At 31.8% G+C, this 25,708-nt stretch overlaps 1 protein-coding gene across 1 annotated transcript in view; it reads right to left on the bottom strand.

The window, feature by feature from the left end:
• LOC140044173 (uncharacterized) overlaps positions 1-25,708 on the bottom strand; it is a 352,654-nt gene that overhangs the window by 29,033 nt on the left and 297,913 nt on the right. Inside the window, exons 11-26 of the mRNA XM_072088650.1 lie at positions 22,790-22,888; positions 19,816-19,935; positions 19,046-19,142; positions 18,364-18,399; positions 17,811-18,062; positions 17,169-17,334; positions 15,959-16,065; positions 15,198-15,310; positions 8,071-8,148; positions 7,929-7,968; positions 7,789-7,823; positions 7,368-7,392; positions 6,453-6,604; positions 5,826-5,915; positions 5,153-5,332; positions 4,487-4,729 (exon numbers count right to left, since the gene is read on the bottom strand). Coding sequence (XP_071944751.1) covers positions 4,487-4,729; positions 5,153-5,332; positions 5,826-5,915; positions 6,453-6,604; positions 7,368-7,392; positions 7,789-7,823; positions 7,929-7,968; positions 8,071-8,148; positions 15,198-15,310; positions 15,959-16,065; positions 17,169-17,334; positions 17,811-18,062; positions 18,364-18,399; positions 19,046-19,142; positions 19,816-19,935; positions 22,790-22,888 — 1,833 coding nt within the window. The remainder of the gene's footprint in view (positions 1-4,486; positions 4,730-5,152; positions 5,333-5,825; positions 5,916-6,452; positions 6,605-7,367; positions 7,393-7,788; positions 7,824-7,928; positions 7,969-8,070; positions 8,149-15,197; positions 15,311-15,958; positions 16,066-17,168; positions 17,335-17,810; positions 18,063-18,363; positions 18,400-19,045; positions 19,143-19,815; positions 19,936-22,789; positions 22,889-25,708) is intronic.

Here is a 25,708-nt window from a genome sequence, read left to right as displayed (position 1 = left end):
AATCAACATATTTAAAATAAAACTATTCTGTAATTTATATAATATATTTGTAACAAAAATAACGGTAAAATAATCTCGATTTGATTCGGCTGTCATAAAATTCAATCTAGTTAATTGGTCAGAATATGGCTGATCTAAGATTCGTTGATGAAGGATAAATCGACTTGCCCTTCTTTGAATTTTCTCTATCTTATTAATATGACATTGACGATAAGGATACCAAACAGGGGAGCAATATTGAATATGGGGAAGAACAAGACATTTATAAAGTTTAAGTAAAACAGATGTAGAACAACCTGTGGCAATTGACCGTATAAAACCTAACATCCTATTGCATTTCAAAGTTACATTATCTACCTGATGTGCCCATGACAAATTATGGGATATTACCACACCAAGTAACGTAATGTCATTAACGTTCATGAGTTCATGTCCATTTAGATTGTAAGATGGAACAACGGGATCTCGTTTTCTGGACAATGACAGCACTTGACATTTATTAGGGTTAAGGGAAAGTGAATTAAGTGCTGACCACCAGGAGATCGTGTCAATGTCCTGTTGCAGAGATAAACTATCTTCCTCCGTCATTATACATTTAGCAATGCAAGTGTCGTCTGCATATTGATATGGTTTTGCATGTAGGTGCATATGTAGATCATTAACATATATATTAAATAACAGGGGTCCAAGCACAGACCCCTGAGGAACCCCTGATCTTACGCAACTCTTGCCGGGCATCTTTCCATTAAAAACAACTTGTTGCTTACGTCCAGTTAAAAATGATTCCAACCAAGGCAACATGGAACCACCAATTCCATAGGTTCTTTTTAGTTTGGAAATCATTGTAGAGTGCGAAATTGAATCAAATGCACGACTATAGTCTAGTGCAACAATATCAATGCGTGGGACACCTTTGTCAAGTAAGGTTGTCCATGATGTTGTCGCCTCGGCTAGCAAGCTTGAACAAGATTTACCAGGAGTAAATCCATGCTGCGCATCATACAGAAGGCCGAACTCGTTTAGGTGGTTACGAAGTTCATCAGCAACTATGCTCTCCAATACTTTGCAAAATAGCGAAGTTAAGGCTACCGGTCTGTAGTTTTTCAATTCGCCTTTCTTGCCCTTTTTGTGAATGGGAGCAATATTTGCATCTTTCCAGGCCGAAGGTACTTCGCCACTAGACAAGCTATAATTGTATATGTCTGTCAGCAACGGTGACAGACTAGCAGCACATAGCTTCAGCATAGACGATGTCACACAGTCAGGACCAGGTGCTTTTCCATTTTTTAAGTTTCTCAATTTTTTATATACAGTGACAGGGTGAATATATATGTTTTCCAGAGTTGGAATATCCAGATTAGGAGAACTTATAGTATAATTTTCGTCACTTGGAGGCTCAGTAAAATATGACGAAAATAAGGAATTAAATGAATCTGCAATAATGATAGGATCGGAACATGCTATACCATTGACTTCAAAGATGGAACACTGAACTGACTGTCTTTTAGATTTTACATAAGACCAGAACTGCTTCGTGTTGTGCGGCTTAGACATTAGGTCATTTAAAAATTGGCTTTTACATCGACCTATATCATATTTTACTTTATTACGAATTTTCTTGTAACTATTCCAGTGTTCAACAGTGCCTGAAGACTTTGCACGTTAAAATAGTCGACGTTTTAATGTTACAAGACGCTTAATATCCGGAGAAATCCACGGTTTGGTTTTCTTTTTCTGTCTTCTGTTAGGGATTGCAGCATTGATACAGTCCATAAATAATGATTGGAACTTTTCCCATGTTTTGTTAACAGATTTGTCATCATAAATTGAGTCCCATGTGATTCTTCTGACACTATTGTTAAGTAATTCAATGTCAGTCTTATTATACAGGTATTTTGTCCTTATCGGAAGGGCCATGACCCTAGGCTCACCGCGAATCCGAAAGGAAATCATGCAGTGATCAGAGGTTGAGAATGGTTCCATAACACGTATGTCACACACTTGTTGATCACAGTTGGTAAATAGTAGGTCAATGAGAGTGCTATTTCGATCTAAACTGGTTGCAATTCTCGTTGGCTCCTCAATCATCTGACGAAGGCCTAAGGATGAAGTCCACTCGGAGACTTTAGTAAGTAGCTGGTTAGCCAGATTACAACCAGCTTCCAACCAGTTGATATTAAAGTCCCCCATTAGGACAACTCCTTTGAACTGTTGGATGTTTAAGTTCAGCAGTACTTCTTCCAGATGAATGGCAGAATTGGCATCACCAGGTGGCCTTTAATATATACCACATAGCCACTTTCCGTCTTTTAAACTGAATTCAGCCCAAACACATTCGATATCGGCCATAGAGGGATGTAAAATGCGTTTAGGGTCCAACTCTGGTTTTATTGCCAGTAAGACTCCACCACCACGGGTAGCACGATCCTTTCTAAAGATGACATGTTGAGATGAGATAGTGCCATCCAGGATTGTGTCATCAAGCCAACTCTCTGTGACTCCAATCAGACTTAAGTCCATTTGATGAACCAGATTGTCAAAGCAGGAACGTCTGTTCTTCAAACTGCGGGCATTCATACATACTCCAGTCAGACATGGATTGTTTCTGTGAACTCTAGCATCCGATTGATTATCTTGGATAGAGTCCAAAGTGGAGTTGAGTGAGAAGTCATCACTAAAAAAAGAGTCATTCAACCGCGGCAATGCACATACAAAACATGTCCAGGTGTAATTCCTACCTTTATAAAACCGTCTATAATTAACCTGAGAAATCGAGACACAACTAGCATGGAAAACCATTTGACAGTTGCAGCAAGTAACCTGCTGACGGTTCCGAAAAATGTTACTAGCGCAAGTACCACATATAATAGAGCCTGTCACACCAGACCTACCTACAATACTAGATTCAGAACGTTTTAGAGCATCAGTCGACCTAGAAGTGGAATCAGGCCCCGGGTTAGGGTGGATATCGACGCATAATGATAGAAGATCTATATTAAATGTGGACACTGAACTGGTATCATGGGCCACCCTGCTCTTTGAAAAATTCCTATGTTGTAGCATAGACCTACGATATACTGACTTGTACTTAGGTATCCCAATATAAACTCTAGAATAAACTTTATTAATAAACTCTGTACCATTCTTTAAACAATTTGAATCAGGAACTACAAGACAATAACGGCAAAAAGCTAAACTAATCAAAACAATAAATATCTGTGAATAATAGACCATAATTTATGTTAAGAAATTAATAAATTCAGTCAATAAATTAGAAAGGCCTATGTCCTGTTTAACAATTCGATACAGTAAATGATTACCTAAAATTCAGATAAAATATATACATTTAATTATTATTATTATTAATATTATTTATTTATTTACAAGGATTAAGAAAACTATCTATGTACACAATTTAATTAAATTTAATCAAGTTTATTATATTTACAATGTATTAAAATTAACCTGTATAAGGGAGAGTTTAAATAAGCCCTATTGAAGAACTGTATCTAGCATATGGATTGGGGGCCTACTAATAGGATAATGTCCTGGCCAGACAGCTCACACAGTGCTGTGAACAATAGGGATTCCACACTACCAAAAGAAATACAGAGGCCTAGAAATATTCACAATAAATACAAAGTGTCAATACCATAAAAACTACAAACTTGCAAGCAAGTATAATCAGAATAATCTACCTAACAAAATAGTACAAAATAGTACAAATAATTTGTAAATTAACAGAAAATTACAGACCAAGACAATAAGAAATGGATGTGCACTGCATGACCTTATGACCCTCTTATTCCGATTTTTTCGGATAATACAAGTTTAGTTTGTATTACCATTTATATCCTTTTTTTGTTTACAGTTAAAACCAGTTATGGTTTGCATTGCTTTACATGCTGCTTGGCTATCACAGTTTTTGAATTTCTAATTTCTTTTTGTTTCACGAGACTGTAGACATTATTAGCAAAGGCACGCTGTTTTTCGCATGTTGCAATATTTTTAGACATCAAAGGTTTGTTGTGTAAGTATGACTTCTTATGTTTAATTGGGATCACATTGTTGATGCATTGCTTGATGTATTCATTGATGACAGTCACACTAGCATTTATGCCAGTGTTGTCATAGTACACGTCTGACCATTGCATCTCTTGTCCAGGAGCGGTATTTAATTGTAGCAGGCTTAAATTTATTATTAAAGTATTGCCTGTATTCGGCAACATACATATTGTGTTATGATTCGAGGCACTTAAAGTGGTACGGGAGTTAGTTGGTTTATTAATGTATTGAACATAGCCCGGATAGTTAAGGTGGCATTTATTAACATCACCAATTACAAGTATAATAGAATCTGGTGATTTGTTTTCAAGAGCAGATAGTCTTGAATGTGTTGTTAAAGAAAGGTGCTTTGCCTCACAATATTTATTGAACAAGTTTTGCTTTCCCTAAAAAAAAAAATTATAATAAAATAAAAATTTACCTCTTCTGCAGAACATATCAATTTGTCCTTCCTCAGATTATACATTTCACATCTAAACCGCATCCACTTTAATGGAATAGACTTTTTTAAATGGTTCATAAGATCCTGAATTACTTTTTTCAGATCACTAAAGCTCTTGTCTGTAGTCTCCCTACTGTTTTCAACAGCATAGTATCCAAGTACATGTTTTTCATATGGTTTTCCTTTCATGGAGTCTTTAACTTTCTGTAACACCACCTCTGCCTAGATTAAACAAAAAGTAAACACTACTACATAATATATACAAACAAAAGACAATAAAAACAGCACCGTATTTAAACATACAAAAAGAATTGTTAATTTTTCTCCCCAAAACTTTATTTTAAAACCTTAAAATGCTAACATGTAGTAATATTAATAAAGTCCAAATTACCTCTTCTATGTTTCATTTTCATCAAGTATATTTTTTATATATTTCAAATTTGACAATCACTTGTTTTATGTCATGTCAACTTAATTTGCACAAAAAGCTAAATTACATTTGGTAGATTTAAAACTGTGAAAATTGATTGATTATTAGTCCTACAGTTTAAATTTACTATACCCACGGTGGTACATGTGCACAAGACAAATATTTTAAGCTTTGTATTAACTGTAAACACAAACCTATTCTAGATTATTACTAACCTCTTTATTTTGTTCTTCTTCTGTTTCTCCCAGACTTGCCTTGTGTGTGCCAACAACAAGGATAGCAGGTAAATTTACTTCCTTCTCATTATTCTGTCCCAATATACGACTATGGGAATAAACTGACAGGATCGAAGACAGTAAAAACTGACGATTTGTCCAATGATGTTCACGTTCTTGCTGTAAAAAATAATTTAATTTCAAATAATAAAAATCTATAAGAAATTGTATATTATTTTAGTACCAAATAAAAATAGTATAATTTCAACTTTATGTTATTATATACATATATACATATAAACATTACAGGCACAGAATAAATTCTAAACCACCCGGTGATATACTGAAATTGAATTAATTAATTTGAAATGATAAGATGAGGAAATCTGCGAGAATGAGAAAAAATCTTCCCAACCGAGACTCGAACCCGGAACCTTCTGCTTTAACCATTAGACCACTGGGGCTTTCATGGTATTGTTCAAACTTGATTGGATAGCGACTCTTTAACATTCTCGGCGTGGTACGGCGGAACAGCACTAGCCTATATATATAAAAGAAATATGACATTCTTTGACACAGCTACATTGCAATGCAATGAAAGCATTTTACTTTTAACCAATGAATGAGATTGCCAACAACATCTAATCTAATCTAATACCCCTGAAATACTTACCCCATTGGGATCTATTACTATTGCAGGATCATCGAGGTCTTTACTCAAATCAAAGACAGCAACATAAACTGCCTCTGATGTCACAAAGATCTGGATACAAAATAAAAACAATTATTCATAAAATATTTGACAAGGATAGTAAAGCCTACTGATGTAATAGAATGCAGTGTTTTCTAAAAATCAATAAATATATCCAGAACATATAGAGCGCATCATCAAAGAAATACTTATCTCTTAAAACAGCAATATACAAATAATGTGAATAGAATACAAATATATTAGAATAAAGAAAAGTAAACTTTAGAAATAGTTCAGAGTGCTAAATAGAGAAAAAGCTCTTCAAATTCACTTCACATAGCTGTAGTGAGAGAAGTCTAGGGATATAGCTTGCAAAACTTTTAGATTGGGTGTGTGAAGAGATACACGGAGGTTTGTTGGGTAATCTGTTAACATTAGGATAGGTGGAAGGCCTAAACAACAATCTTTACAGTGGTCATGTTCCCACCTATCTACACACAGCAGAATCCTATCCATGTGATACAGATAAGATACTGCCATAATTAGGCATTAAAACTGTTAATACACAAACAATAGACCATACAAACATACAAAATGTCCTAAACTTACCTGATGTATTCCTTGATAGATTAGCTGTCCCCCGTGATCCCAAATGTTAAAAGTTTCCAAAGGAGACTGTTTTACTTCTTGTTTTGAAAAAATTTCCTGAATAATAGCTTTATCCAACGATTGTTGGACATTCAATGATGCATCTTTAGTTCCTTTATAAATCAACAGGAAAAAATGTTTAAAAAATAATGTTTACAAATCAAAAAGACTAAATATATGTAAAAAGATAATAGACATTGAATATATCATCATTATCAGCTCTACAACTATTATCATTTGTCTAAATGTTACCATTATCAATGGCATCTTCTCTGTGGTAATTCTCTGTTGTCATTATCTTTATCATTATATCTTTAAGTTCATTTTTTGGTTGTCTTTCGTGGTCTCACCCTAACTTTTTTGTTTTTGTTTTTAATATTATTGCACAATAATTGAATAATAGTGATCTACCTCTTTCTCATTTTAGTAAAATATTACACATGATATTTATAAAAGATAAAAAATTAATATATAATGCACTTATATACTGTAGCAACAATATTTCAGTAAATCACTTTTCCTACAATTAAAATGTTTAAAAGATAAAACTTATTAAACATAAAATGACAAGAAAAGATGTAAAAAGTGATTAAATGGTTCTTCTTTGGGTAGAAAGGCTATCTTGATCATTTTAGTAAACACTTTCACTGTTAATTTTATCAACTTTATTATTATTATTTGTGAATCATCACAAACTAAGCATTTCACTGTTAATTTAATCAACTTTATCATTGTCGTTATTAATTTTCTTCATCACTGTTGTCAATCATCATTTTTATCATTCACTAATTCTATTATTATTCACTCAGCATGTTCCATTATTTTATACTTGCACAATTAAAGTATTAAGAATTTAACAGTTAATTACACACTTACCTTCTGCAGTTGACTTCTTGCTAACCTGATGCACAAATATAAAAATAACAAATATTATATAAATAACATAGAAGTAAATGTTTTACTTTCTGAACCATTCATATCAGTGTAATGTTGTATATCATGTCAAAACTAAGTATATAAATTCAAAGGCAAATTACTGACAATACTGTGGCTATCAGTGGCTGGATCTTAATAGAATAAAGAAAAGCTAAATCAAAATGATAAAGTAAAATAGTCGGATAAACTGCCAACACTACTCTAGGGCTAATGTTAAAAGTATAACAGATTTAATTCCTTATTTTCAGTATACAAGTACGGTAATGAATTTGAAAGTTGAAAGAAAGATGGATTGTTCTTTTCAAGGAGACAGAGTTGAGTTAAATAGAACAGTCAACAAATGCTATATTGTAGTACTCACATCTTTAGCTTTTGCAGGTGTTCCAGTATTCACCTCTAAAATATGAGTAAATAAAAAATAAAGTAGAAGAAAATCATAATTTATCTATTAGATGAACTGAGTTAAATTGTATAGCTGTTAGAAAAATAAAATGAACTTACCACTGTTTGTGGTGGTTTTGCTGTTTGTGGTAGTTTTGAACTAAAAAACATTAATTTAGTTTATCAAAATGTACATGAATATTTATTTCTAAATCAATTCGTAAATCACCAAACTCAATAAACTGATTACAGAAAACCTTACCTTTTGACGAAAAAAATTTATACCAGGAAATTGTATTCCTTTGTACTTTCTGTCTCTCTTACTTGGGCGTGACTTTTCCTGGCAAGAAATAAAAAAGTGAATCTGTATTTAGTAATTAAGATTTAAAGCAATGTCACTGGTAAAGGCTTCTATACAAATATGAAATGCTATGCTCTAATTATTAATATAATTTAGAAGGAAGTTTTGGACTTCCCAACTTAGAAATATTGGAAGACTTTATAAAAGCATGTCTACACTATAGAGGGGTGCTATAATATTTACATACAAAAAAATACATCAAATCCAAGAACACTTATTATTTATAATAGTAAACATGGCAAACTTATTACTTCACTTATTAAACAATCCATGAATATCTTACGTTCAGTTTATTTCTAGAGTAGTAACATTTTATTTAACAACTTTGGATATTTTGTTGGTTAATCCAAAATAAATTGTATTTTAGGGAGAGAGTTGGGAGGTCTGATGTCTTTTGAAAGCAACTTTTATATTAACAACAATTTCATTAAAGATGTATTGTCCCACAAAAAAACATGAAAGATGAAAAAAAAAATGAAAAAATAAATAAATTGGTCACTTATAAAATGACAAAATAAATGGTTACATTCAAGCCAAAACCCACTGACTAGCAGCCAATTTTACTATTTTTTGCTTTAAATTACTACAATCTAACCCTTTCGTCGGGGAGCCTAGAATGTACGCTAAAGCAAAAATGAATTATGTCAATTTTTCATATGTTCACCAATTTTTAAATTTACAAGTAACCCTCTGTACCGTGGGGCACCTAAAATAAATATTTCATACATTACTAAACAAAAAAACATGCCATTTTCGCTTAGCCAACATCCGCTTTTCTTTAAAAAATACTATTTTGATAGATTTAATATACGTTTATACAAATGTATTGATTTGCGATGAATGGAACATTCCAATCTCTGTTCCACAAGTGTCTATTCCCTCAGGCGTCGTAAAGGCAAGTACTGTATCCTCATAACAGAAATTTGATCCATTTTTTTTTCAATCTGTGCTGCAGAGGTTGGATATAATTTTTTTTAAACGGATAATGAGCTAGCGTTTTCAGTCGCAGTATATTATGTAAAACATCTTTATTATTGCATTTAAACCACCCACATCATCACCCCTTCCCTCACTGGCATGAGTAGCGTTGAAAACCCAGTACAGGATAGGCCTACGGTGCATCACATCTAAACGCAGAACAACTTTGGTGGGTAGGGTAAGAACGGGGGTAAGAACCAACTTAAGTATGAATTGGCTCTAAGAAACAATTGAAAACCATTAGGCCTACTAATTAAGTTGAGTTAGATAATTTAATGTTTATTGACGATTAAATCGAAATTATGATTTTCCTCGAATAAAGGTGGTTTTCACAAATTGTTTTACATTATACATACACGTCGTAGTGATGTATCGTTACATGTACTGTACTATTTCAATCGACTAGGACGGTGATAGTTTCAACAAAGTATTACATAGCAATGTTTTACTGTGTTTAGTGGTATATTATTTGTAAAACATGAAAACAATTAATATTTCGTTATTAAATGGATAAAGAATATATTTAATATATTTAAAAATTGTTCCTCTTTGCACCCATCTTCTTCCCCATCCCTCACCCCTAATGTTACATACAAAACACAAATTAAGTTTGTTTAAATTTGACTTAAACAATTGGTCTCATTTTGTGACAAGTTTCTCTTTCGGAAGTAATTCTCAGGGTCCTAATTTTAGTTGAGTACATAAATCATTGTCTATTTATTCGTTCCTGTAAACGACATGTATTATTGTACGTACATTTGAAATAAATTATTATGTATTCGAGAACCATCTGTGGGCACGACCTAGATGGTACGCGAGCGAAGCGAGCGTACCATCTAGTTATGTATAATTGCAACTTCCAGGGACCTAGCACCTCTATTTTTCAAAATTTACTTACAGATCAGCCCAAGGCACCCATTTACTATGTTTGCACCCCCAGACAGCAACCAGCCTACGCCTCTGCAATAAACAATATAGGCCTACCTCTTGGTCTGTGGGTACGTTTTACGTTTGCGTATATATTCTATGCTACAATTTACCCGATAAATGTAGGCATATTTTGAACTTTTATTTTTTAAATTGAAAAATATGGATTTAAACAGTCATCGCGCATCGTTTTTTTGCAAGCAGTATTTTATTTATGCATTATAAAAAATGGAAAAAAGTGATACGACTACCCAAAATCTGATTAAAGTGGCCTCAAATGACGCTAAAACATGTTGATTCCGGGGGCTTCACCTCCTGGCCCCCAGCCTAGTGAAGCTCGCTTCGCCCCCTCGTATGGGAATGTTCTTATAGTGTGTACATACCTTTTGTTATAGTGTGTACACACCTTTTGTTATAGTGTGTACATACCTTTTGTTATAGTGTGTACACACCTTTTGTTATAGTGTGTACACACCTTTTGTTATAGTGTGTACACACCTTTTGTTATAGTGTGTACACACCTTTTGTTATAGTGTGTACACACCTTTTGTTATAGTGTGTACATACCTTTTGTTATAGTGTGTACATACCTTTTGTTATAGTGTGTACACACCTTTTGTTATAGTGTGTACATACCTTTTGTTATAGTGTGTACATATACCTTTTGTTATAGTGTGTACATATACCTTTTGTTATATTGTGTACGTACCTTTTGTTATATTGTGTACGTACCTTTTGTTATATTGTGTACGTACCTTTTGTTATAGTGTGTACGTACCTTTTGTTATAGTGTGTACGTACCTTTTGTTATAGTGTGTACGCACCTTTTGTTATAGTGTGTACGTACCTTTTGTTATAGTGTGTACGTACCTTTTGTTATATTGTGTACGTACCTTTTGTTATAGTGTGTACGTACCTTTTGTTATAGTGTGTACATACCTTTTGTTATAGTGTGTACATACCTTTTGTTATAGTGTGTACATACCTTTTCTTATAGTGTGTACACACCTTTTGTTATAGTGTGTACACACCTTTTGTTATACTGTGTACACACCTTTGTTATAGTGTGTACATACCTATTGTTATAGTGTGTACACACCTTTTGTTATAGTGTGTACACACCTTTTGTTATAGTGTGTACACACCTTTTGTTATAGTGTGTACACACCTTATGTTATAGTGTGTACACACCTTATGTTATAGTGTGTACATACCTTATGTTATAGTGTGTACATACCTTTTGTTATAGTGTGTACATACCTTTTGTTATAGTGTGTACATACCTTTTGTTATAGTGTGTACATACCTTTTCTTATAGTGTGTACACACCTTTTGTTATAGTGTGTACACACCTTTTGTTATAGTGTGTACACACCTTTTGTTATAGTGTGTACATACCTTTTGTTATAGTGTGTACATACCTTTTGTTATAGTGTGTACATACCTTTTGTTATAGTGTGTACATACCTTTTCTTATAGTGTGTACACACCTTTTCTTATAGTGTGTACACACCTTTTCTTATAATGTGTACACACCTTTTCTTATAGTGTGTACACACCTTTTGTTATAGTGTGTACATACCTTTTGTTATAGTGTGTACATACCTTTTGTTATAGTGTGTACATACCTTTTGTTATAGTGTGTACATACCTTTTCTTATAGTGTGTACATACCTTTTCTTATAGTGTGTACACACCTTTTGTTATAGTGTGTACACACCTTTTGTTACAGTGTGTACACACCTTTGTTATAGTGTGTACACACCTATTGTTATAGTGTGTACATACCTATTGTTATAGTGTGTACACACCTATTGTTATAGTGTGTACACACCTTTTGTTATAGTGTGTACGCACCTTTTGTTATATTGTGTACGTACCATTTGTTATATTGTGTACGTACCATTTGTTATATTGTGTACGTACCTTTTGTTATAGTGTGTACGTACCTTTTGTTATAGTGTGTACGTACCTTTTGTTATAGTGTGTACATACCTTTTGTTATAGTGTGTACATACCTTTTGTTATAGTGTGTACACACCTTTTGTTATAGTGTGTACACACCTTTTGTTATAGTGTGTACACACCTTTTGTTATAGTGTGTACACACCTTTTGTTATAGTGTGTACACACCTTTTGTCATAATGTGTACACACCTTTTGTTATAGTGTGTACATACCTTTTGTTATAGTGTGTACATACCTTTTGTTATATTGTGTACATACCTTTTGTTATAGTGTGTACACACCTTTTGTTATAGTGTGTACACACCTTTTGTTATAGTGTGTACATACCTTTTGTTATAGTGTGTACATACCTTTTGTTATAGTGTGTACACACCTTTTGTTGTAGTGTGTACATACCTTTTGTTATAGTGTGTACACACCTTTTGTTATAGTGTGTACATACCTTTTGTTATAGTGTGTACATACCTTTTGTTATAGTGTGTACATACCTTTTGTTATAGTGTGTACACACCTTTTGTTATAGTGCGTACACACCTTTTGTTATAGTGCGTACATACCTTTTGTGATATTGTGTACACACCTTTTGTTATAGTGTGTACACACCTTTTGTTATAGTGTGTACATACCTTTTGTTATAGTGTGTACATACCTTTTGTTATAGTGTGTACATACCTTTTGTTATAGTGTGTACATACCTTTTCTTATAGTGTATACATACCTTTTGTTATAGTGTGTACATACCTTTTGTTATAGTGTGTACATACCTTTTGTTATAGTGTGTACATACCTTTTGTCATAGTGTGTACATACCTATTGTCATAGTGTGTACATACCTTTTGTCATAGTGTGTACATACCTATTGTCTTAGTGTGTACATACCTTTTGTTGTAGTGTGTACACACCTTTTGTTGTAGTGTGTACATACCTTTTGTTATAGTGTGTACATACCTATTGTTGTAGTATGTACATACCTTTTGTTGTAGTGTGTACACACCTTTTGTTGTAGTGTGTACATACCTTTTGTTATAGTGTGTACATACCTTTTGTCATAGAGTGTACATACCTTTTGTCATAGAGTGTACACACCTTTTGTTATAGTGTGTACATACCTTTTGTTATAGTGTGCACACAACTTTTGTTATAGTTTGTACACACCTTTTGTTATAGTGTGTACACACCTTTTGTTATAGTGTGTACACACCTTTCGTTATAGTGTGTACACACCTTTCGTTATAGTTTGTACACACCTTTCGTTATAGTGTGTACACACCTTTTGTTATAGTGCGTACACACCTTTTGTTATAGTGCGTACACACCTTTTGTTATAGTGTGTACACACCTTTTGTTATAGTGTGTACACACCTTTTGTTATAGTGTGTACACACCTTTTGTTTTAGTGTGTACACACCTTTTGTTTTAGTGTGTACATACCTTTTGTTTTAGTGTGTACATACCTTTTGTTATAGTGTGTACATACCTTTTGTTATAGTGTGTACATACCTTTTGTTATAGTGTGTACATACCTTTTGTTATAGTGTGTACATACCTTTTGTTATAGTGTGTACATACCTTTTGTTATAGTGTGTACATACCTTTTGTTATAGTGTGTACACACCTTTTGTTATAGTGTGTACACACCTTTTGTTATAGTGTGTACACACCTTTTGTTATAGTGTGTACACACCTTTTGTTATAGTGTGTACACACCTTTTGTTTTAGTGTGTACATACCTTTTGTTTTAGTGTGTACATACCTTTTGTTATAGTGTGTACATACCTTTTGTTATAGTGTGTACATACCTTTTGTTATAGTGTGTACATACCTTTTGCTATAGTGTGTACATACCTTTTGTTATAGTGTGTACATACCTTTTGTTATAGTGTGTACATACCTTTTGTTATAGTGTGTACACACCTTTTGTTATAGTGTGTACATACCTTTTGTTATAGTGTGTACACACCTTTTGTTATAGTGTGTACATACCTTTTGTTATAGTGTGTACATACCTTTTGTTATATTGTGTACATACCTTTTGTTATAGTGTGTACACACCTTTTGTTATAGTGTGTACATACCTTTTGTTATATTGTGTACATACCTTTTGTTATAGTGTGTACATACCTTTTGTTATAGTGTGTACATACCTTTTGTTATAGTGTGTACACACCTTTTGTTATAGTGTGTACATACCTTTTCTTATAGTGTGTACATACCTTTTGTTATAGTGTGTACATACCTTTTGTTATAGTGTATACATACCTTTTCTTATAGTGTGTACATACCTTTTGTTATAGTGTGTACATACCTTTTGTTATAGTGTGTACATACCTTTTGTTATAGTGTATACATACCTTTTGTTATAGTGTATACATACCTTTTCTTATAGTGTGTACATACCTTTTGTTATAGTGTGTACATACCTTTTGTTATAGTGTGTACATACCTTTTGTTATAGTGTATACATACCTTTTGTTATAGTGTGTACATACCTTTTCTTATAGTGTGTACATACCTTTTGTTATAGTGTGTACATACCTTTTGTTATAGTGTGTACATACCTTTTGTTATAGTGTGTACATACCTTTTGTTATAGTGTGTACATACCTTTTGTTATAGTGTATACATATCTTTTCTTATAGTGTGTACATACCTTTTGTTATAGTGTGTACATACCTTTTGTTATAGTGTGTACATACCTTTTGTTATAGTGTGTACACACCTTTTGTTATAGTGTGTACACACCTTTTGTTATAGTGTGTACATACCTTTTGTTATAGTGTGTACATACCTTTTGTTATAGTGTGTACATACCTTTTGTTATAGTGTGTACATACCTTTTGTTATAGTGTGTACACACCTTTTGTTATAGTGTGTACATACCTTTTGTTATAGTGTGTACACACCTTTTGTTATAGTGTGTACATACCTTTTGTTTTAGTGTGTACATACCTTTTGTTTTAGTGTGTACATACCTTTTGTTATAGTGTATACACACCTTTTGTTATAGTGTGAACACACCTTTTGTTATAGTGTGTACACACCTTTTGTTATAGTGTGTACATACCTTTTGTTTTAGTGTGTACATACCTTTTGTTATAGTGTGTACATACCTTTTGTTATAGTGTGTACATACCTTTTGTTATAGTGTGTACATACCTTTTCAGTTGAGCTGTGAGGCTTACTTGCTGTTGCTACACCTTCTTTATTATCTTCTATTGTTTTACTGATATTTTCTTCAGCAAGTCTTCTATACAATTCAATTGGATTTCCTGAAAATGAATAAGAGTTTATATTATGTAATTGCCTATTAGTATTAATAAAATCTTATTTTTGGGCTGACCATATACCAAGGTGTGAAACTCTTTCAACTTTATTTTCTCAAAAACATTTATTTAACAAAAACTTTATACATTTTGAAAAGACTGATCATCAAAAAGAATTTTTAGAAGTGTTTGTATCACATTATAAATTCCTTGTTAATAAAAGTGACCTAAAAACAATTCATGTTATATTATAATGGTTTCATAAACCTCTATATTCCAAAATACACAAATTGTTCCGCCTTTAATAACAATATGTGCTATCATTTAGTTTTTAGTTTCTCACTAATAACTATTTATATTTTACTGAATATTAAGGAGATATTTAAGTGATGGATTTGTTACAATGTGGCTTATTTAATTTTAGTTTTTTAGGAAAAGTTTGTTAGAGCCATTGTTAATTAAATTAATGAGATTTATTAAGGAAATGATATGATTTATTCCTGAAAATTGAACTTGGTGAATTACAGTATATGAACACTAATATTAAACACAATGCCACACTTTAAATGGACTGACTTTATGATCTATCCCTCTTCATTTTGCTTGTCTACTTTGATGAGGATAATGATGATGATACTTTTTATTCATTTTTACCACTATCATCTGTAAGATCCTCTGTCCAGTTGTTTTGTTCTTTAGCCTTTGTTTCTACTGTTTTAATCACAGCAATACCATCTGTTATTAAATGCTCTTTGTTAAATCTGAAATATAATAAAAACATTATTGAACATCCAAGTATGAATTTAGATCAAGTTGTTTAACATTTTAAATTGAATAATATCAATACATTTTAAATAAAATTATCAAAATTTTAATTTGCTTGTTGGTATGTTTGTTTGAATATTTCAGATAAAGAACATGTTAAACAATCAAATACATAAAGTATATATAATATATATATATATAAACACATCAGGCAAAGAACATTAATTCTAAACCGTCCAGGGATATACTGAAATTTAATTAAATTAATTTGAATCGATATAGCTTTTCTAATATTATGAAAAATGTGGTCAAGCTATTAATTAGAACCGAAAACATTTTAAAAAGTAGATATAAGGTAAAAGCATTGTATATATTAAAACATTTATTATTAGATACACTGAAGTTTTTCTGAAGTTTATGCTGTAGTAAATTTGGTACCGCTATGTAAAAGCCCATTTATACTAGGATGATAACGATCAATGATAGATAAATATGCATTTGTCATACATAAAACAAAATATATATAAAATGCAAAACTAAAGGATAACCATCTTTGCTTCCTTTCACACGTCCAAAAAAATCACGTCATGATTAGTAAGAGCAATAATACTGTGACAATACAATGATTAAAAATGACGTCATAATTAGTAAGAGCAATAATATTGTGACAATACAATGATTTTTTGGTTTTATTATGCATGACGTCATTTGATTGGATTTTAACAAATATTATTTTTAACAAAAACAGCATAAATCCACTAGTTTTAGAAAAACTTCTCTAATTTCTTTTGTTTTTGTAAGAGACATTCATGCTTATCTATTTATTGTCGATCGTTATTGTTGTAGTTTAAATGGGCCTTAAGACTTTGACACCACTTTATTTATGGAACAGTCCTGCTGTGAGACTGCTGATTGGTGGATAGATATGGTAAGATTTCAAGGGAGAAACCCGATGGTAGGCAGTCCTGATCCTCCAAAGATACCAGACTATTACCAGATACCAATTAGCTCAAACTTGAAAATACCTCATCCAGGCAGATAAAATGTTACAATACTATAACTACTATTATCATTATTTCTAAGCTTAACTTATACTTACTTCTTTCCAAGACAAGCATTGATCAGGCAAGTTTTGCCCACACCTTCCTGACCAATCACTTTAACCATTCCAAGATTCACTTCAACTTGACCTTCTTTCAATGCTTCAATGTAAGCTTTTTCAACTTCTTTACCACGAGCAGATATGGCATAAGGGATGTCTATTTCTACTCAGAAATAAAATAAGTATTAGTTATACAGTTTATTAAGCACATACAGTTCTACATTTTATTATTTAAACAATAACATACAACTAATACATTAAAGCTAGATCTGAAATTAATAAAAAAAATGTTGTATACATATTGTGTATTCAGTATTTTTGCAAAATTAAAATAGGCTCATTAGTTCTAAAATGAAAATAATGTATATATGTTAATCCATTGTTGATAATCCCCTTCCTTCATGAGACAGGAGAAATGGACTTATATGGTATACTATATTCATTTGTTTAATTTGTTCTCATATTGTTAGTTAGCTTAATTTGTATATGTTTAATTTTAAAATCAAGGATAATATTGTGTTGTTGGATTTTTAAAAACTTTTACTGCAGCTGTCTCTTAACAAATCTTCCCCTTAAAGTTATGAAATAGTCAGTTTGAAGGTTTGAGGGAAGTAACCTAACCTGGAATGTCTCACTTACTTTCAACTTCATCAGCCAAATCATGTCGGCCTGCTTTCCTGACAGCTTCACAAAGTTGTGAACGCCTGGACTCAGTAACTTGTACTGTCTTGTACCAGGTGTTCAGCATCTTATACATTGACTCTGCTTTGTGATTTGAATTGACCTGGAAGGAATCTATATCTTCCTGCTTGAATCCAAGATATTCTGCTAGTTCTTCAAACTGATTGGACATGTTGGTAGCTACATGTAAAATATCTTTAGTTGTTATATCTACAAAAAAAAAAAAAAAGATATTCTAATAATGTTCAACAGATAATATATTATAGCAATTTTAAATCATCCCAGCTTCCCAAGTAACATGTTTGCCTTTGAATCCTGGGGTCCTGGGTTAAATTGCAATGCTGTGCTGAAACATTCCTTATAAAGGATTGTAGACTGAATAATGACAATGTAGTTTAAAGCAACAATTTTTGCGTAAAAAATGTAAATAATTCTACATTTTTTATTACACACTAAAGTTTCAGTTAAATCATGTCACAAAGTATGACATGGCATGGGTAAATATTCATACCTGACGATGTGAAATATATTTCTGGTAAAGGTTCACCTAAAAGAAAGTAGAATGTATGATATAAAGTTTATGAAGCTCTTTCACAATAAAAAAGACATACCATATTGGAAATAAGATAAGGAGCAACATTTTAAACATTTTATTTTGCAAAGTAACTTTTAGGCAGGCAATGCTTTATATTAATTCCTTCAATAAACAATCAGAGAATTGTATTTTTGTATTTTAATTTTGTGTTTTTTATTATAATATGCTATAGATTAGAATACAATACAATACAAATAAGAATAACAAAGAAGGCTACAAGAAACAGATTAAGAATGCTGTTTTGTTAATTTTATACTAATATAAAAAAAAACACTGTTTTTAACCAAATTCATCAATAGTATTGTTTAATGTAATAAATGAGTAAAACAATCTAGGTAATCAGCAATTGGATGGGTTTCTTTTTTAGATGGTGTTCTTTGAAATTAATTGATCTATTTTACTCTCTGTAAAATCAACGATGTATATATAAATACATAAAAGAAATTATTCTTATTATTATAACTGTAATAAATTCTATTTGTTTGATATAGGCATTATTATTATTTCAATTTGGGATGGGTAATCACTGCTTTCAAGATTACTTATCAAAGCATTTTGTGGAACAAACTTGTTTTGTACTGTATTTAAACTTTCAAACCTTTCAACAATTTCATTACTTCTTCCTTTTGGGATTCGACATCTTCATATTTTCCACATACATTTGTAATGTACAAATCAATAACAGATTTGCCATTCTGACAATCAAAGATATAAAATGTAAGAATCCAAGTATAAAATTAGTGATTACAAAATTCATCATAAAAACAATAGGCATGACTGTGACAATCCTCAAGTTTCTACTTTTCATAAACTAAAAATGTAAATAAAACAATGATTGATATACGGTAGAATTAATATTATTATTTGTATTTCATTCAAATTAGACATATTTAATAAAATAATAAATATGTAAAAGCAAATAAATAAAAGTGAATGTATAAAGTTCAATGCATTCAAATTAGATGGTCAGTTTAGCACTATGAACAACAATATTGAGATGGAAACAAAGTATTTTTGGTACAGCTATACAACATTTATCAAGAACACTTCATTCTAAAAAAATTAATTATAATCATTGCAAAAGCAGACACTATCACGTATTTAATCATTAAGGTAATACCTTTGATCATAACCTGGAATTAATATATCTGATTTAATCTAATTATTAATATTATATGTCATAACTTACAGGGTAGGAGGAAAGTATAAATTGGCCTATGGAGGTTTACAAATACCATGAAAATATGTTATGGAATAAACAGGTCCAACATTTACAAAAAGAGTACTCTATGAACAATGAATATCATTTAATTTTTATTTAATAAAAGTATTGTTATTATTCTAATTGTTTTAACTCAAACAATTTACCTTATTTTTATTTGAAATAATACCTCTACCATGAGCCTTTATCAAACACACCATAGTGTTTCTGTGCTCATCGTAAGTAAGATCACTCATAGCACAGAAATGCAGGGATGTGTCACCATCCTAGAAAAAAAAGACAATAATGTTCACAAACCATACTGAATATTTTGAATGGAAAAAAGTAATCAAGGAAACCACTACTCAAACAACAATATGGGCATCCAGTATTTAACAATTTTTTTACTTAAAGAGAACCAAGGAGTTTATAATTAAATCTGCAACTTACTTTCTAATATATTAAAAGAACATCAATATAGATATGTTAAAGTAAAATATGGCAGCAATAACATTGTTAAAAGTTAGTTTGCTCTAGCCACATTGTGAAAATAAATAGTATACAATAGCAATATATATTTATTATTTGACCCTTGACCTATTAAGAGTTGCATTAATAACATAACATTATTACATCAGTGGTGAATAAAAGATGCAAAGAAAATGATTTGAATTATATGAAATTAGTTAAAATATTAACCAAAAGCATTTGAATTACACTGTATTCACATACAGCAATATTTTATACTTTCATGCTTCAATCACTAAATTAAACTAAAAATTAAAATTTGCTTTTTTTAAATATTACAAATGAATTGATGGTTAGAACAAAATATTGATAACAAAATTATAAGAATAATGGGATCTTTATGAGACATTCAACTACAAGGTTTATTAAGGAAACTAGATCGTACTTAATATTATGATATTTTACAAAAAATCAATTCATATCAAAAATTATATAATTAAATCAAAATATTCAATATTCAATATACTGTAACACTACAGACAATGAAGCCAATTTTGTTGAAGAACTGTTGACAATGAGTTTGAAATACGAGATAAAAATAGATGCAATGTACCTAGTCTGATAAGAGCCATGCAACATTTGCAGATTGATTTTGCAATAAAAGAAATATATATACAAAATAATAGAAAGTATTACAATAAATTGTATAAATTTATGAGTGATTGTATCTGTGTCTTGATGAGTTTCAAGGATGTATAAGGTGGAAACCAGGTGATACATTCAAGTTCAATTTCTCTTTCAACAATAACAAAATAATAGTTTATGAGTTGTTAACTCAAAGTCATGTTTGGAGTAAGGAACCTAAAAGTTTTACATGAGACAGTAGTCGGTAGACGATTATAAAAAACAAACAATTACTCTGTGCATTTGTATAAGTTCAGTATATGCACAGTTCTAATAATTATCAGAATTGTTGATTGAAAATTTATTTCTTAAATGCGATCGAACAAAGCTTGTGAAGTCATTTTTAAACTTAGACCAATACAATGGCCAATCACCACAAAGTGAATGTATCAGTTTTTTTTAATGTGAACCTATTCACTCTTTGTGTAAGATATTTTTATATAAATTTTTGTTTGTTGCTTCATATCTTGTTATCCAGTTTTTGCTGTATGAATATAAAAGTCACTGTTAAATATTTCCATACGGGGAGGTGCAGCATTTATGAGGTATATTACCGAGGACTTGGTAACACAAGTGTGGGAAATGATGGGGTGAAATTAGTAGTTATGTCCGGCATCAAAATGTCACGATTTATCGCACAGTTTTAGAGAGGATTTTAGCTTCACTGGATGCTAAGCCCATTGCTAAAAGGGGTCATACCTTTGAGAAACTTAGCTTCCAGTGTTATTGTGAACTCCTTAGCAAACGCAATTGCGCCCCCTATTGCGTTGCCTTTTACCTGTTAGGTAGCGCAAAAGTGCCTCATGTCTGGAAGTGGCTGCTGGTTTGTATGCAAATAATATTGTCAAAGTCTACATAAAAACTTATGAATTTGGGATTCAATATAGGACATGGCTATGTATTATTATTTTTGTCACCATATATAGCATATTGCCATTCAGACTGACAGGAATATATTAAAACCCTCACTAACTTGATGATCAAGATCAATAACACAGGGGTATTGCTAAACTGCACAAACCCCAAAAACCCTGCGCAAACCTCCATTAATTAACTCAACCTAACAAGCTATATGCTATTCTGACCAAGAAAAACCACATGGCCTATTTAGAATTAATTTCATTTTTGTTTTTTTTATTTTAAACATACATTTATTAATTAATTAGCAGATATTTATTATGAAATCATTTTTAAAAACAGATTCTTAAATTATAACATAAATAAGAAAGCATTGTGGTAACCCATGCATTAAATGGCTAAAAAATAATAACAATAATTGTGCCCACATTATTACATTTAACTACATAATGATTTTCACTTTTTTTTTTTGGTAATGATTCTTCTTTTCATTTAAATCATTTTCCTGGTAAAATTAAAGTTCTCGGGAAATATAGGTAAGTATAGAGACAATGTACGTTTTTGGTGGTAAATAATATTTATTGAGTGACAAGACATACTAGAATCAGTCACAAACAATAGAAAAGAAGAACAGTTTTTAAAAAATTGAGTTTTAAAGATTTGTTATGGTGAAGGGGGAAAAATATACAGTAAAGTAAGGCATTAGAAATGGCATATGAAATGCAATGTACTGAATTCAAACCACTGTGAGGAAATACATAACAGAATAAGGTGAGCTTTATTTCTGCTACCAAGAAATATGTAAATAAACATACTGCATATATAAATAATGTAAACTTTAAATGACAATGCTTTGATTAATTTCTTTACAAAATAGCAAAGTTGAGTGATACATTAGGCAAAATAAATAAACTATTTGTTGTGCACATGTCAACAAATATTTGTGGTATATATTTTCAAACAAATTTAAATATACTACTAGTCTAGATTTTGAACTAGTACTAATTTTGAATTATCCTACAATCCCATTATCAATGACAAAACATAAATTATTAATAATATGTACTGTCCACATAATATGTCCACATAAATATGTATTTAAAAATGTTTGAAATAAAATGTGTGAAGTACCTTGTTTTGGTGATTTACATCAGCTCCCTTATTGAGAAGCACCAAGCAGACTTCGTGAAAACCTTTATATGCAGCTTCAATCAGAGGTGTGTTTCCATTCTAAAAATAATAAATGCATATGATAATTCAATTTTTTCATACAAATACTTTCATATAAACTCTTTTAAGTGGTATTTACCATCAATTTGCCAATTTATTTTGTATTTTAAAAGAATGACAGGTTATTATTGTAATATATTCATATTAGCAATTTAACGACTGGATTGGAGACTAATAAAGGAGTTCTACAAGATGGCTGAACATTAGCACATGGTCTGATTTCTTAGTGAAATACTTAGTGTAATCATTCATTCCCAGAGCACAATATACAACATTGGCGACGAGAATTGTGGATAAGTGAACTCCGTGAATATTATAAGTAAGCAATAATGTCTAAATTTGACATATCGGTGGAGTATTTTGATCCAACCATACAAGAATGGGCGAGATGGATCGCCAGGTTTGATAACTACTTGGTGGCGGCGAACGTGACTGCTGACGTAAGGAAGAGAGCACTACTGCTACACTTCATTGGCCCAGGTAACTTTAACACATTTGAAATGCTACCAAATAAAGGTACGACATACGTACAGGCAAAAGAAGCTTTAAAAAATTACTTCTTACCATCATCGAACAGTGAATTTGAAAGATCGAAATTTAGAAAGTTACAGCAAAATAAAGGTGAGAGCATTGACGTGTATCACATTAGACTACGTGAACAAGCTGATAAGTGTGATTTCCATGATATCAGTGGAGAGATTAAATCACATATTATTCAATCGACAACAGATTCTAAGCTAAGAAAATTTGGTTTGAAAACGGGTGGATGTACATTAGATGAGTTACTTCTACATGGTAGGACAAATGAACTAACAACTAAACAATCTAATGAAATGGAGAACGGTGATAATACTAGTAGTAGTATGCCTAGTCGTAGTGGCGAGACTAAGGCAGATCATTCAGTTAATAAAATAACTCAAGCGAAGCAATGTAATAAGTGTGGTTCTACACCAGGCCATACCGCTTCACAGTGTCCAGCTAGCAATAGAATAATATGCTATCGTTGTTCAAGAGTAGGACATTACGCAACACAGTGTTATTCAAAGAGTACACACAAGGGAAATTATTCATGTGGTAGAAACAACCAGCGACATAACGACCAAAGTTCACGCGGTGGTAATAGAAGACGCGGTAATCAAACAGGAAGTACACGAGCACGAGCTAGACGTGTCAATCAAACAGAACGAGGGTTCTCAGATGATAGCGACAGTGATCATTCAATGTTTGTATTAAGTAATAATAAGATAGATAGAAGTCATTTCGAAACCATTTTAAACGTAAATGATGTTAATCTTGAAATGCTAATTGATACTCAAGCTGATGATACTATAATGTCTATTGATACCTACAACAAATATTTTAGTCATATTAAAATTGACCCAGATGTTATTCCTCTTAAAACATACAGTGGTGAGAAACTTAAGTTAATTGGAAAAATTAAGTGTAAAGTTGTTGACAAACAAAATGTCATACACTATCTGAGTGCTAACGTAGCTGACTATAAAGCTAAACCGACTTTACTTGGTGTAGATTGGCTTAATGTGGTTAAACTAGACTGGTCAAAAATAACCCAAAACTTAAATTCCAGAAATGTAAATAGTCTGCAAAAAGATAAAGGTGTAAATTTGAGAGATAATTCTCAGTTACAGGCATTGTTAAAAGAACATGCACAATTGTTTGAGTCTGATAAGAAAGGTATTACAGGAGAAAAAGTTCATATTAACATGAAACAAAATGTTCAACCCATATATTGTAAAGCTAGATTTGTACCATATGCAATGAAATCTAAAGTAGAAAGAGAGTTGGTTAGATTAGAAAATGAACATGTACTAACGAAAGTAGAAATGGGCATCACCTATAGTAGTGGTTCCTAAATCCGACGGTACTGTCAGAATTTGTGGGGACTATAGTGTTACCATAAACCAACATGTAACAGATGAAGAATACAGCTTACCCAGTGCTGATGATTTGTACTCTAAACTTTCAGGAAAACGTGTATTTACAAAGCTTGACTTATCACATGCGTACACACAGTTGAATATTGACGAAGAGAGTAAAGAGTTTGTAACTATAAACACACACAAAGGTCTATATACGTTTAACAAACTGCCGTATGGAATTAAACCTGCATCAAAGCTGTTCCAAAAACAAATGGATAAGATGTTAACAGGGATTGAATGTTGCTTATGCAATCAAGATGATGTTTTGATCCATACGAAAACCAAAGCCGAGGACTTAAGAGTATTAGACACTGTATTTAAACGTTTCAAAGACAACAATGTAAAACTAAAAACTTCCAAGTGCAAATTTTTGGAAAGCGAAGTAGTGTATTTGGGATTGCGAGTCGACAAACATGGTATATCTCCGGTTGATAGCAAAATCAAACCGATTAAAGAGGCTCCGCAGCCACAAAACACCAAACAACTAAGATCCTTCCTAGGGATGGTGCAGTTCTATTCGAAATTCTTACAGAACTTATCTACAGTGTTGAAACCATTAAATACACTGTTGAAAGATGACGTAGAGTGGGAATGGACAGCGGATCACCAAAACGCATTTGACTGGTGTAAGAAACAACTAACTTCAGATTTGTGTTTAACACATTATGATGTAAAGCGACCATTAATGTTGTGTACTGATGCTAGTCCTTATGGCATAGGTGCTGTTATTTCGCACATAATGGATGATAATACAGAGAGACCCATTCATTACGCATCGCGAACGCTAACAAAGAGTGAACAAGGTTATGCACAGCTCGAGAAGGAAGCGTTATCAATTATTTATGGAATCAAGCGCTTTAACAAGTATCTCATAGGTCGA

Source organism: Antedon mediterranea, chromosome 3, assembly GCF_964355755.1.
Source record: "Antedon mediterranea chromosome 3, ecAntMedi1.1, whole genome shotgun sequence".
NCBI lineage: Eukaryota > Metazoa > Echinodermata > Crinoidea > Comatulida > Antedonidae > Antedon > Antedon mediterranea.
This window is presented reverse-complemented; position numbering and strand designations above follow the sequence as displayed.